At 42.8% G+C, this 14,558-nt stretch overlaps 1 protein-coding gene across 12 annotated transcripts in view; it reads left to right on the top strand.

Annotated features, from left to right (window-relative positions):
• ANKS1B (ankyrin repeat and sterile alpha motif domain containing 1B) overlaps nt 1-14,558 on the top strand; it is a 421,823-nt gene that overhangs the window by 194,802 nt on the left and 212,463 nt on the right. The window contains exon 1 of one of the 12 annotated variants that reach the window (XM_077339151.1): nt 9,110-9,179. The exons of the other annotated variants lie outside the window; for them this stretch is intronic. Within the exon in view, the coding sequence (XP_077195266.1) occupies nt 9,177-9,179 (3 nt within the window). The 5' untranslated portion in view covers nt 9,110-9,176. Of the gene's footprint in view, nt 1-9,109; nt 9,180-14,558 lie in introns of those variants that run through there. 12 annotated transcript variants of the gene reach the window in all.

The raw sequence follows: 14,558 nt of genomic DNA, 5'->3' as shown, positions 1-14,558 counted from the left end.
TCTGTTTGAAGCTTGTCATGGACTGCTCCTTTCCACGTCCCTATGTATTATTTATTTACTAGCTTCAAAGTCCGTTCCTAAGAATGGGCCCTGAAAAGGTCCCCTCCCCTGGCTCCCAGCCAGGCAGCTTAAGGTGGCTTTGGGTGGCAGCTCACAGCCAGATCGTGGGGTGAGTGGGGGCTGGGACAGAGCTCCTTATCAGTCCGCTAGTCAGCTCCTTATCAGTCCTTAACGAGCAGTCAGCAGGCCGGACCAATCAGGAGCCACCTGCATATAAGTTTCTCAAGAGACAAATAAGATGCTCTGGTATTCCCATCTCTTTAAGAACTTGCCACAATTTGTTGTGCTCCACACAATCAAAGGCTTTAGCATAGTCAATGAAGCAGAAGTAGATGTTCTTCTGGAACTCCCTAGCTTTCTCCATGATCCAGCATATGTTGGCAATTTGATCTCTAGTTCCTCTGCCTCTTCGAAATCCTGCCTGTACTTCTGGAAGTTCTCGGTCCACATATTGCTGGAGGCTAGCTTGTAGGATTTTGAGCATAACTTTGCTAGCATGAGAAATCTGTACTGCGGGATCTTTCAACATTCCGCAGGGCCTGCAAAACGGAGCTCTTCCGCTAGGTATAGGGTTGAGGCCAGGGCTGGTAAGATAGATCTACTCCCCGCCTGGGATCTGGGACCTGAAGTGAACATCATTGAGACCTCCTCTCCACCTGCCAGTAGTGGTGGGGGGGGGGGGGAGTTGAGTACTGATTTCCACCATGTTGGTAATGTTTTATGTCAGATTTCGGCAACTTCTCTATTAGTGGAGCTCTTCCACCAGGTGTATGGTTGAGGCCAGGGCGGGGTCTCAGAGTTACCATTGGAAGATCCCTTGATATGTGCTACGTCAGAACCCTTGTTACCACTGGAAGAACTTCTTTGACCCAGGAGCTGAAGGGGGAGGGGGGTGAGATGAGAATCTTTATTGATCGCCATCTAGTTAATGTGTTAAGGGGTATTCAAGGGGGGTTTATTGTGTTTTTATTTTTTTTGTAAACAGCTGCAAGTCTCTAGAGAATGGCAGTATATAAATTTAAAAATAAATAGCATTGTAATAAGTACCAAAGGGTACCTGTTAATGGTGCAGCATCCTCTTGGAGAAGAGTGACAAGTGGAGTACTCCAGGGATCTGTCATGGGGTCTGTGTTGTTCAACATATTTATAAATGATTTGGATGAGGTATTAAAGGGGATACTTATTAAATTTGTAGATCATACTATACTGGGAAGGGTAGCAAACACAACAGAAGATTGAATCAGAATACAGGATAATATTGATAGGCTTGAGAACTGGTCTAAACTGAATAAAATGAAATTCAATAGGAGCAAAATGAGTGTTACTGTATTGCAGCTCATTTTCTACAAAAATGGGAACTGGTGGTAAAAGGTACACAAGGCCTAAGACAACCCCTGTTTAAATGATGCAAAGTTGATTGTCTCGCTACAATTAGGATGGAACTGGCTGGAGAGAGACAGGTATACATGGGAATTTGAATATCAGTTCCAAAACTACAGCATGCAGAGTTTACTAGTAAGTCTTTTCCACACGAGGAATCTCCCTCTGGACAGCCTCTGGTTGCTGGTGGGTTTTAGAACCCCCTCCACATGATGTCACCTGCATTCCGAGGCTATCCAGGAGGTGACTTGAGTTTTGCCCAGATTTGCCTCAGGATGAGGGAAATCACAAAAAGTGGATTTGCCACTTTTTATCTCACACCCCATCAGTGAGCAACCAGAGGCAAGCCTGTATGGAGGGGGAAAGGTGCGATAGTCTCTGTAGCATTGTCCTGCCCTTGCTAAGGGAAAATGTAGGAGGCGTCTCCCGTGAGGAGGGCTGCAAATGCTAGGTTTACCATCCCGCATTTGCAAGAAGAGGCCATTTGTGTTTTAGCCCCCCATGCAGAAATGGTCTAAGTTCCAAAAATGTGATATATGATAACTGTGTATAGTTATAGATAGATGAAATATACATGGGATATATGAAAATCCCTATTATACCAGAAACTTCTTAAGAGATTACAATAAAAATACTTAAATCTGAGAAAGGATTGATTGTATAGCATGAAAGGGGACAATGTATAGTAAAAGAAAATCATAAAAGCTGAATGAAAGTGTATTATGTTGGCTCTGAAGAAATGATAAATTTGTCAAGGTTAAAAATAATATAATGGAAAATGTGTCTTCTGGCAGATGTTTTGTTATTTGTTTTTTAAATCTGGGAGTGATGTTATAAAATGTTTTGAGGTACTCTTAACTTGAAATGCCATAAGTGGACCCAGAAGCTCCTGCTTATCCTCTGCCATGGAACTATGATCTTTTCCCCCCATTGCACAGAATGGAGTAGGAGGCTGACAAATAAAGTATATGTTAATGAATACTAATGAGAGTTCAGGAACACAGAATTTCTGTGAGGCAGAGAAAAAGAAATTTGAATAGTTAGAATGAATCATCTGGGTCAGATTTAATCAAATGGCTTTTAAGGAAAGGATCCATTGATAAATGTAGAGCTTTTGGCAGTCTTCTATAACAGGTTGTGTGAAAGAGATAAAGTATGAAAATAAGACGCATAACATGCCCTTTTTTTTTAGTGGGGCACATAAAGTTGCCAACAATAATGAAAAATGTCCAGTACAGCAGTCCCCTCATCTAAAGCACTTGGGAGAAAGGCTGGCTCCTGTAGCTCACTGGACACTGGAAGACCAGGGCCTGCTTTAGAAACATAAGAGGTATCAGAGAGTTTTATCTGGCCTTCTGGTTCATAGAATCAATTAAGGTCCTTAATGTCCTAAATAGTTAGCATTTTATATTATTGTATATGCAAAGGAGCCAATTGTGTATATTTATATTTCTTTTCCTGTATTTTATGTATGCTGGTTTTTTAATGCCTGACCACTGATAAAGGCAGCCATGCCGGAACACATCTGGTCAGTGGAGGCATTAGCATGAATGTACTCTTGGATTTTAATGAGGCTATATTTTAAGCCTTAGGTTTTTAATTTTAATAAATATTAATAATCGGTTTTACAATATGTTCTACCCTACAGGGGCTTGAGCACATTTTTCTTATTTTGTCCCTTTTGGGAGGCATTGGATTGGCCAGGTTGTACATGATTCTGATTTGGAACAGAGGACAATGGTTCCATGGTCGCAACCACAAGCATCTGTTCATTGACCCACCTGGCTACTTGAAAAATGGGGTGATAATTTCCCCCATTTCAGAGATGTTGATGTCAGCCCCTTTTTGCATAGGGCTGCCTCATGTCCACCATATGCATCAATACCTTGCAGGCCTCATTCTCCTGAACCAACAGTGGGGGGAAGAGAGACCAGTTGTGAATAGGACAGATCTGGTACAACTTTTGAACTGAACCCGGATGAAAGGGTAGGTGAATTTTCCCTGGCATCCTCCAGTGATGATGGAGAACAGATGATATGTGTGACACAGTTTTTGGAAGCAGAAGTTATTGCATCTGAACACAAGCCCAAGGACACAATCCTTAATTGGCTATATCCAGATTCCCCAAGCATTATTGCTTTTTCTGACCTAGAGGGTCTGGAAGATATAACTCAGGAGTTATGGCAGTTATGCAGAAGCCTACATCTTGGCAATCTACCCCCAGAAAGGGGAACATTTTTATACGATTAGAAAAGAGCCCTTCAACTAATTCGCCACACATCCCTTACTGCCATCACTAGCGATAGAAAAGATGCAACCCAGAGGACATCAATCCTATCATTCTGTACCCATTGACAGAGAGGGTTGAAAGTTAGACATCTTGAGGAGAAAACTTTACTAGTCAGCTTTCTTGAGCTTTAAGACATCAAATTATGATACTATTAAGGTTGGATATCAGCTTTTCTGACAGGAAAGTATTTCTCTATTCCTTGATTTGCTCTCTGAAGATAAATGACCTTTGGCTAAGGTCTGGAATACAGAAGCTATCAAGTTAGCAAAGCAAGAAATTAATGCTGGTAGACATTCTGCTGACTCTGCAACTTGTGCCATGGCAAGCTCCATCATGCTTCAATGACACACTTGGCTCTGTTTGACTGTCTTACCCATCAAGACCAAACTGAAGGTGGAGGACTTGCCTTTTGAGGGTGCTACCCTTTCTTCTCAAAAACACGATGTTATCAGTTATCAAATAGAATAAGCAAAGTGCCCCAGACCAATACAGTTTAAGCATTCCTGTTCATTGGCAACTCTAGTACCTGTACCAGAGGGAATACTGATATCTGAACATCTACGGCTCCCAGTATCCTGTTCATAAGCCATTTTGGTGTCAACAGGGGTATAGGTGTGAAAATCTTCATTTATTCAGAAAAGCAAACCTTTGATTTGATGCAAAAGATTTCATTTATTCAGAGTAAGTAAATACACTTGACATGACATCGTTGAAACTTAGGCAAAGACAAATAGGCTTAGCATACAATCCAGCATACAATCCAGCCTCCTGTGCCCCCCCCCCACCCCCATGAGAATCTATGCAACGTGGGAAGACTTCAAACAGTCACAACAACCAGGTAGGGAGATCACAAGGTTGCATTCCAGAGAGGACAGAAGCCCGACTGAAATGGATCGAGTGCCGAAGTTTCCTCCAAGAATGCCGAGAGCTGGTCAGCCGCAGCCCTCTCCACCACCTTGCCCAGGAACGCCAGATGTGATACTGGGCGGTAGTTGGCAGGGTCCTGCGGGTCCAGCGTTGATTTTTTTAGGAGAGGGCGAACCACTGCCCCCTTTAGCCGCTCAGGAAACTCCCCCGAACTTAGGGAGGAGTTGATGATGTCTCTGAGCTGGCCTCCTATCCCCTGGCCGCCTCCCTTGAGGAGCCAGGAAGGGCAGGGATCAAGGGGGCAAGTGGTCGCCCTGACCGAGCTCAGCAACTTGTCCACTTCGGGAAGAGAGAGCCGCCTGAAGCCATCAAACCTCACTACCAAAGGTGGCCAACAGGTCTCCAGTTCATTTACTGTATTAATTGTGGCGGGAAGGTCACGACGGAGTGACAAGACTTTATCCGCAAAATGGCTCGCAAATGCCTCGCAGCCAAGTGCCAATTGTCTAGTATTTTGGTGCCCCTCAAGGGTGGTGAGTGATCTAACTACCCTGAATAATTGGGCCGGGCGAGAGCTTGCGGACGCGATTTCCGTGGCAAAAAACTCTCGTTTAGCCACTTTCACCGCCATCTCATAAGTGTGCGATAAGATGTTCTTGTAACCTCGTCATGAGTCTTCCGCCACACTCGTTCCAGTCGTCTCACTTCCCTTTTCTTCTCCCGGAGTCCCCCGGTATACCAGGGGGCCCATTTACACAGAAAACTGGCTTTCTGACTAGCACCAGTTGCTGTTCTAGTCAGGTTTGGCAATAAGCTTGACCAGTACTATGTAGCCTGGAAGGATGTTATGAATGTGTTCTAGTAATTGCCAGATTGAGATACAGGATCAAATTAAGTTCTACACTCCCATGTTCTTCCCCTGTTAAGAATTTGCATCCAACTTTCCCTGACCTTTTTCAAACCTTCAAACAGCTACTGCGAAAGGGTGTGATTGAAGAGGTTTCAGAACCTACTGACAATTTCTTTTCAAAGCTGCTCCTGGTGGATAAAAAGGATGGGGGAAGAGGGGACCATTTTGGACAAGCTTGAATGTTTTCTTATGAGTTTTGAAGTATCAAATGGTTTTATAGTAATTAAAGTTTCATAGATGTTTAATTTTACCCTCTGCACCAATTTTTATTATATTTTACTTGTGAATCACAGATTTTTCAAAACTCTGTCTTGCCATTTGGTTTAATTATATATCAGAGAGTATTTTTCTAGATGTTTAGCCCTTGTGGTTTCACATTTATGCCTACAGGATTGCCATATTTTCCCATATCTGATTATCAGTGGCAGATTACTGATTATTGATAGCTAATTCCAGAGATCAGTTAGTGAAACAGGAATTTAGTTCTGGAACCCTATCAGAGATTAGGGCTTCTAGTGAACTTGGAGAAATTATGTATAGTTTCCTCCCAAAGGGGCTATACTGGATTCTCTGACTGAAAAAGTCTTTCTGCCACCGGACAGGATTCCCATTATGTCTGGCTTGACAGCCCAGTTTTTCTCAAATTTGTTTGAGTCAGAAATATATTCAAGAGATACAGTATAATGACAATATAAAAGTGTGAAATAACTGTGAATAGACTATACACAAATCACTAATTATACTTTTTTCCAAACACCATAAGCTTTCATATAACAATCATGAAACTATTCCAAATTGATACAATGCAATATCAGCAAAACAGCTTCAATTGCAGTCCATTAACACTCTTAAATTAGTAAGTACAAAGCCTGGAGATATAATGTATCCTCAATGGAGCAGACAGTAAATGCACATCTTTTATAATCTCCAGTCAAGGAGGAATATCAGATTGCAATAAAGAGAAGAGTCACATCATATTGAGCCTGTTGTGTCCAAAACATGGCATCCAGCATTGCTGTTTGAGCCATTATAGGCCAAGAAGACAAGTGGTTTATCATCTCTAAGCATCTACTATTTTGAACATCACAACGGAAGAATAGATTACCTGTTGTGCTTTCTACATACTGATCTAAGGATTGTTGCTGGAGTTGCTAAATCGAAGATATATCTCCAGTCCAGATATCAAAGATTTTAGTGTTTGAAAAAAGTATAATTAGTGGTTTCATACTTTTGTATTGTCCTGTCAGTTCACGGTATACTGTGCCTGCTAGGTTACATGGCTTCCACAACAGCAGTTCTTTCATTTGCTAGACTACAGATATGGTCTTTGCAACTTTGGGTTCTCTCCCAATATGAGGCTGATAAACATGGGCAGTGTGTGTGAATGAGATCTTGGGGACTGTAAGCTAAATATGAGCAGGCAGTGTGATGCAGTGGTAAAGAAGGCTAATGCAGTCCTGGGCTGGCTCATCAGAGGCATCACATTAAAATCACAAGATGTCATAGTCCTGCTATATACCACATTGATTAAACTGCACCTGGAGTATTGTCTGCAGTCCTGAAGGCCTCACTTCAAAAACAATGTGGGCAAAATTGAGACAACACAGAGGAGAGTGACAACGATCATCTGGTACCTGGGGACCAAGCCCTATGAAGAAAGGCTGAAGATTTGGGAATGTTCAGCCTGGAGGAGGTTGAGAGGGAACATGATTGGTCTCTTTAAGTATTTGAAAGGTTGTCACTTAGAGGATGGTAGGGAGCAGTTACTGTTGGCAGCAGAGGATAGGACCCTCAGTAATGAGTTTAAACTATGTATTGAACAGTATCAGCTAGATATCAGAGTAGTTCAGTGGTGGAATTGGCTGCTTAAGGAGGTGGTGAGCTCTCCCTCATTGGCAGTCTTTAAGCAGCAGCTGGACATACTTGTCAGAGATGCTTTAGGCTGATTGTGCATTGAGGGGGTTGGACTAGATGGCATGTATGGCCCATTCCAACTCTATATTATTCTACACCTCCAGTGGCATAGGTTTTCTATTCCTAGGAGGATTTTGAACCTATCAAGGTGATATTTCTGTGGCACTTTGGGTCAGAGCATCCCATTGGGGCCCCTTGAGGATGAACTGGTACTTACCGGAGATGCCTCATTATTAGGTTGTAAACAAAAATACAATAGCACAGTAATAACTATGTAAGCATGTTCAGATAAGCCATGACAAAAATTAAGAGTCTTTTTCCCCAAACTGTAACATTGTTTAAAAAGTTTTGCCATTTCTGTGGCAAAAGTAGTGGTCTGAATAGGAATTAATGGCTGTTCTATGCCTGGAAGTGAACCCTTTCACCAGTCAAATTTTATTTTTCAAAAGATTAATAGATGACTTGATTTTTTTTCTCTGCAATCCAATGAAACTGTCACTTTGTTTATGAATAGGCTTAATAGCTTAGATAATGTCCTGAAATTTATCAATCATTATAGTTTTCTGCTGTATTTGGACACAATAGTTTTATTAAAGAAAGCAACATCTATGTCAAACCTTATTCTGAGATTATAGATAAAAACACCTACTTACATTTTTAATCGTGCAATCGTAGACATATGAAATATAATTTACCTTATGGACTGTTCTTAAGGTCAAAATGTATTGCTACTAAAACATAATGCTAACAAACTTAAAGAACAACTGTTAAGAGAATATCATGTGTCTATTATTGATAGAGCTGTGGTCAGAGTGGGAGATATAAAAAGGGAAACATTATTCAGAGTATAGGAGAGTAAGAACAATAACCAAAAAAAAAGAATAACTTGGGACTATAGATTTTACACCCATGGCTGCCAAGGTTAAATCTATAATATATAAACACTGGCATATATTGAATGGAATCTCAGGCTGTGAAGAAAAGCCTCTGATAAGTTACAAAAACACTAGGTCCATTAAACTGTGCTTAGTTTTTGCTAAGCAAAATTTTGCACATTTTAGATCCCCAAAAGAAATTGAAACAGTTATGAATTGTTGTGACATAAACTGTAAAGTGTGTAAATTGGCTATTGTTACTAAAACCTTTGAGAGTGAAGAACTAAATTTTCACATGGAATTAAAAAGCTATAGTAATTGTAGAACAAAAAATGTTATATATATTTGTTTGTCCATGTTCCAAGATATATGGAGATAAAACCTCTTGATAAATCAGAACAAGAATTCTAGAACATGTCAAAAATCAAGTAGCAGAGCCACCAATGACAGAGCATTTTTATGGAAGATGGCTACCAAGCAGAAGATCTGAGATTTTTGGTCTTGGAAGTACTACAGAGGACAGAATACAATCAGTTAATATTGATGTGTTATTCTCTAGGGAAGAAAACTATTTCATTTTTAGGTTGCATACCGTAATTCCATATGGGATGAACCAGAACATGGAAATGAGTTACCATTAGTAAAAAAATAGTTACTGTATCTTTAATGAGAATACAAACAGGTTGGTAACGGAGCAATGGAATTCACTATTAGTTGAATTTGGTCACCTTAGTAAATTTTATAGGGTCTGCCGAATACATTGAGGGATTGGAAGCTAAGACAAAAAAGTTATAACTTTTATTTTGTTCTCAGTTAAGTTTTGGAGCCAGTCAAGAGCCTTGACAGCCATTTGGAGCTCCGACCTGCTTGATATCTATAAATGGTATGTGTATTTGTTGATTTGGCTTTTAATCATATGCACTAGGTATTATGGTATTTTCTAGTAAGAAGGCCCATTTATAAAAATGGGCATGTGGAGGCTGGGGGAGCAGGCTGCGGGGGTGGGCGCCACGCAGGAAACCCGCGGGGTCCGGCAGGCTCCAGACCGGGTCCAAGCCTTCCTGCGCGGCAAAGGGACAGGTTGTGGCACCTATTGTCAGAGGCCCGCTGCTTGGGGAGTTGGTCAGTAAAAGAAAAATAACTCCATGGGAATTTGTTAGAACTGTGGGTGGTGCATATTGCCCAAATATGTTTCTCAGATATTCTTCAGACTGATCTGTACTGCTTGACTCAGACAACACCACTGTAATGTTATGTTTGAACAAACAGGGATGCACAGGACCAAGGAACTATGCCTAGAAACCACATGGATTTGGTCCCTGGTTCTAGAGATCAATGCCTACATCCTAGCTATTCATATTCCTGGGACACTGAATGTTAAGTTGGACAGATTGAAAAGATTGACAACTGCCCACTAGAAAGCCAGCTTGGTATAGTGGTTAAGAATGCTGCCTTCCAATCTGGTGAGTTGGATTTGATTCCCTGCTCCTCCCCCACATGCAGCCAGCTGGGTGACCTTGGGCTCACCACAGCACTGATAAGTTGTTCTGACCGAGCAGTAATATCAGGCCTCTCTCAGCCTCACCCACCTCACAGGGTGTCTGTTATGGGAAGATGAAAGGGAAGGTGATTGTAATCTGCTTTGAGACTCCTGGTAGAGAGAAGCGGCATACAAGAACCAACTCTTCTTCTTCTAGTAGTTCATTTGTTATATATCTAGAGCTAATTTCTGCCCTGTGGGGTCTTCCTGTAATTGATCTATTTGTATGTGAAAATTGAGAAGTTCTGCTCTTGAGTAGAAATAGGAGAGGGATCCCTGGGGGATGCATTTCAGGTTCACTTGGGAGCGACTTGGTTTATGCTTTCTAGTTCACAGTATCCTCTGGATTCTTTTAGATATATCTCTGAGAGTAGAACTGCTCATGTGTAGTCCCCATGTATGTCTGCACAGAAGATACTCTATGAACAATGGATAAGTGCAACCCTGATTCCCCCCTAACTGGCATGACTCTGACCATTGCATTGGTAATACTAGGGTAATACTGTTGCATTCAGAAATACAATGGGCACTAGATTGGAGGGGTGGTGGAGTGGAAGAACTCTGCAGATCCCCTCCCCCAGTTTGGTGTAGTGGTTAGGACCGCGGACTTTTAATCTGCCGAGCTGGGTTTGATTTTGCGCTCCCCTACATGCAACCAGCTGGGTGATCTTGGGCTTGCCACAGCACTGATAAAGCTGCTCTGACGAAGCAGTAATATCAGGGCTCTCTCAGCCTGACCTACCTCATAGGGTGTCTGCTGTGGGGAGAGGAAAGGGAAAGTGATTGTAAGCTGCTTTGAGACTCCTTTGGGTAGAGAAAAGCGGCATATAAAAACCAGCTCTTCTACTCTCCCTCCAGGACCTGGAAAGGCTGCAGGCAGCTGTTGGGGAACTCACTGCCAGCGGAAGCTCTCACACAGCAGAGATTTGCAGCCTCCAAGCCTCAGAGGGAAGTAGAAGGAAGCGGAGGTGGTCAGGGGTGGGGGAAGGAAGGCAACTGGCTGGGCACTAGGCAGACAGGCAAGCCAGTTGGAGGAGGAGGTCTGGTGCAGGACAGCCACCATGACTAGGTGTTAAGCACTGAGTGGCACTTAAGCCATGAGACACGCTCCTCCTCCAAACCCTTACCAGAAATATATTATGTGGAACAGATAATATGATCGTAGTGCAAAGTTTTTTTTCCATTTTCTGGTAGTTAAGCAAACTGGATTGAACAGTAGGATTGCCCCATTTAATAGAGACAATGATATTTTCCTCCATGTCCTTGAAAGATTCCCCTGCCCTTTTCCTCTATAAAAGCAACAGGACATTTTTTTCCCCTCCAGAAAAAAGCTCTCTAACCCTATCTGGAATACAACTGTCATATATTTCACTCCCTACATTTTCCCTTCAAAACCAGATAACTGGTGAGTCATTTCCCTTCCTCTTACATTAAAGTCATATTGTGTTACTTCGTTGCACAGCTGATGGCCCTAAGTGTTACAGCACAGGGATAAATGCAGTATAAATGCAGAGTAATCTATGGCTCTTTACCTGCACTTTGCATTTCATGTTGTATTTCACAGTACAGAATTCTTTGAATTTTCTTATCATAAACATAGAATACTAACTTTATTATTAGTTTCTAGTCCTCACATCTTTTGTAACAAGAACTTTTAACATTGTTGTTGTTAGGTGCGAAGTCGTGTCCGACCCATCGCGACCCCATGGACAATGATCCTCCAGGCCTTCCTGTTCTCTACCATTCCCCGGAGTCCATTTAAGTTTGCACCTACTGCTTCAGTGACTCCATCCAGCCACCTCATTTTCTGTCATCCCCTTCTTCTTTTGCCCTCGATCGCTCCCAGCATTAGGCTCTACTCCAGGGAGTCCTTCCTTCTCATGAGGTGGCCAAAGTATTTGAGTTTCATCTTCAGAATCTGGCCTTCTAAGGAGCAGTCAGGGCTGATCTCCTCTAGGACTGACCGGTTTGTTCGCCTTGCAGTCCAAGGGACTCGTAAGAGTCTTCTCCAGCACCAGAGTTCAAAAGCCTCAATTCTTTGATGCTTGGCTTTCCTTATGGTCCAACTTTCGCAGCCATACACTGCAACTGAGAATACCATAGCCTTGACTAAATGCACTTTTGTTGGCAGGGTGATGTCTCTGCTTTTTAGGATGCTGTCTAGATTTGCTATAGCTTTCCTCCCCAGGAGCAAGCGTCTTAATTTCTTTGCTGCAGTCCCCAAAGAGCTTACTTACTCAGGAAACCAATTCTTGCAACTGTTTATGGTCTATCATTTCCCTCTGAAGCAGCAAAAGAATATAAGGGCTTAGTTTCATTCCCAGCAAATTTGATGGCAAATTTCAAAGTGAATCTTTTCTCCCCTGTATCTGACAGTGCAGGTACATGAAAGCTTCTATCTTGAATAAAATTTTGTTTGTCTTAAAGGTGCTACTGGACTTAATATTTCTTTGACCTAGCTTGTTTTGCCACATGGCTGTGTTGAAGGATGCAGTATTTGCCTGTGGTGCCTACTGCCCAGTTACTGTGCGTATGATTGTTGGTCTTAAAGACATGTGGATTGACCTTACACAAACTTCTGGTGAATTTGGGGTGGCCCAGTATAAGAACCCAGGAGGTCCATGAGGATCTGTGCTTTGGAATCATGTTTTTCCCCATGGAGGTACTGCAAAGTCATGGATCTGGAGGCCCAGGTCATGAGGGTAGCTCGCCTGGCACTTTTCCATCTTTACCAGGCAAGGCTATTAGTGCCTTATCTGTCCTTAGATCACTTAGCCACAGTGATCCATGCAACGGTCACCCCCAGGATTGACTTCTGAAACTCTGTCTACTTCGGCCCTTCCCTTGGTCTTGACCCAGAAATTGAAGCTGGTGCAAAATGCAGCTGCTACGGTCCTCACATGAAGGGCCCATATCCAGCCAAGGATGAGGCAGCTGCATTGGTTGCCAATTGCGACCTGGATCAGGTTCAAGGTTTCAGTATCGACCTTTAAGGACATCTGCTGTCTGGGCCTCACATATCTGCACCTACCCTCCTATGCCCCCCCCCCGCAGGGCTCTTCACTCTGTGGGTGAAAAGTTGTTGGTGATTCCTGGCCTCAACCCTGGCCAGGGCCTTTTTGGTCCTGCCCCCACCTGTTGGAATGACCTCCCGGGTGAGCTGAGGGCCTTGTTGAAGCTTTTTCAGTTCCACAGGGCCTGTAATATGGAGCTCTTCTGCCAGGTTTTTGGGCAAGGCCAGGGTAATTAGACCTAGGGCTTCCCAGATTGGCTAGAACAGCAGCCACTCCCAGATTACCATCTGTTACCATTTATTCCCTGAGGCAGCGGGTTGGGGAGTAGGGGAAGGTGGTTTTTCATCACCAGGGAGTGGCAGGCTATAAATCAAATAGTAATAATAATTTTTGGTGGAGTGTTCTATGGCTATTGATAGAATAGGTAATCTTATGGTGAATTTGAGGGGACTGGATGCAAAAACCCTGAGGATCTGTGAGTGTGCTTTGGAACCATGTTTTTGTTCCATGGAGTGGCCATGAAGGTTTGGATCTGTTGTTTTTGTGGTGTATGTTGTCGCTATTGATAGAATAGGTGATCTTATGGTGAGTTTGGGATGATCAAAAATCATGCGAATCCATGATGATCCATGTATTTCACCCACGTTTTTGTCCCATTGCAGAGCCATGAAACTGTATAAATGATTTTGTGGTGTTGCTTATAGTCTATGACATGATCTACAGAATGAAGTTGGTTTTATTTCATTTCAATGTGTAAATCATATGAATTCTTGAGGATCTATTTGAAATCATCTACACTGACTTTTACCCACACCCATAAAGTCATCATGATGGAACCTAACAACAACAACTAACTCTGGCTCTGGTGCTACGGGCCCTGCAAATCTTTAAACCAGGCCTATCTCTGCTCCAGTGCTTTAACAAGCAGTTTCTGTGGAATGTAGCTAGGAGACAGTAATTATTATATCCATGCCATGTTTACTGGCTGTTCTGCAGATAAAGTTGCTGTTGAAGGCAGGAGCAGGCCAGGCCATTTTCCTAGTTGATAGACAGCTTTACATCTGACACAGATGTGAGTTCTTACTGATAAAAGAGATACATGATCATTGATCTCAACAGCTGCATGATAGATCCATATACTGGCCATACTGCTATTTATAATCTTTGAAAACCAGTTTTGAAGTTGGTGTCACTAGGGTCCTCACTGGGTCATCTTGGAGGGCCCATATCCAGCTGGTGCTATGGCAGCTGCACTGGCTACGGGTTTGCTTCTGGATCAAGTTCAAGGTTTTGATTTTGAACTTTAAGGCTTTATGCAGCCTGGGTCCTACCTATCTGAGGGACCGCTTATCTGCTTATGCCCCCTGCAGGGCCCTCCATTCTGCAGGTATACATTTGCTGGTTGTCCCTGCCCCTGAGAAATTCGCCTGGCCTCGACCAGGGCCAGGGCCTTTTCAGTCCTGGCCCCAGCCAGGTATGATGAGCTTCCAAAAGAGCTAAAGGCCCAAATGGAGCTCTCTCAGTTAAACAGGACCTGCAAGACAGAGCTCTTCTGCCAGGCATTTGATTGAGGCCAGGGTGGAGACCGGAATCACCAAACCGAGGATCATGCCCTCCTTTTTTCTTTAAACACTCAGACCTCCTGGCTTAGGGTCATCTATATAAGGCTGAAAGGCTATGAACAATAGGGTTAGGATTTAGGTGGGTT

Source organism: Paroedura picta, chromosome 5, assembly GCF_049243985.1.
Source record: "Paroedura picta isolate Pp20150507F chromosome 5, Ppicta_v3.0, whole genome shotgun sequence".
In the NCBI taxonomy this organism is placed as follows: Eukaryota; Metazoa; Chordata; class Lepidosauria; order Squamata; family Gekkonidae; genus Paroedura; species Paroedura picta.
Note: the sequence above shows the minus strand (reverse complement) of the source record. Positions and strands in the feature narration are given on the sequence as shown.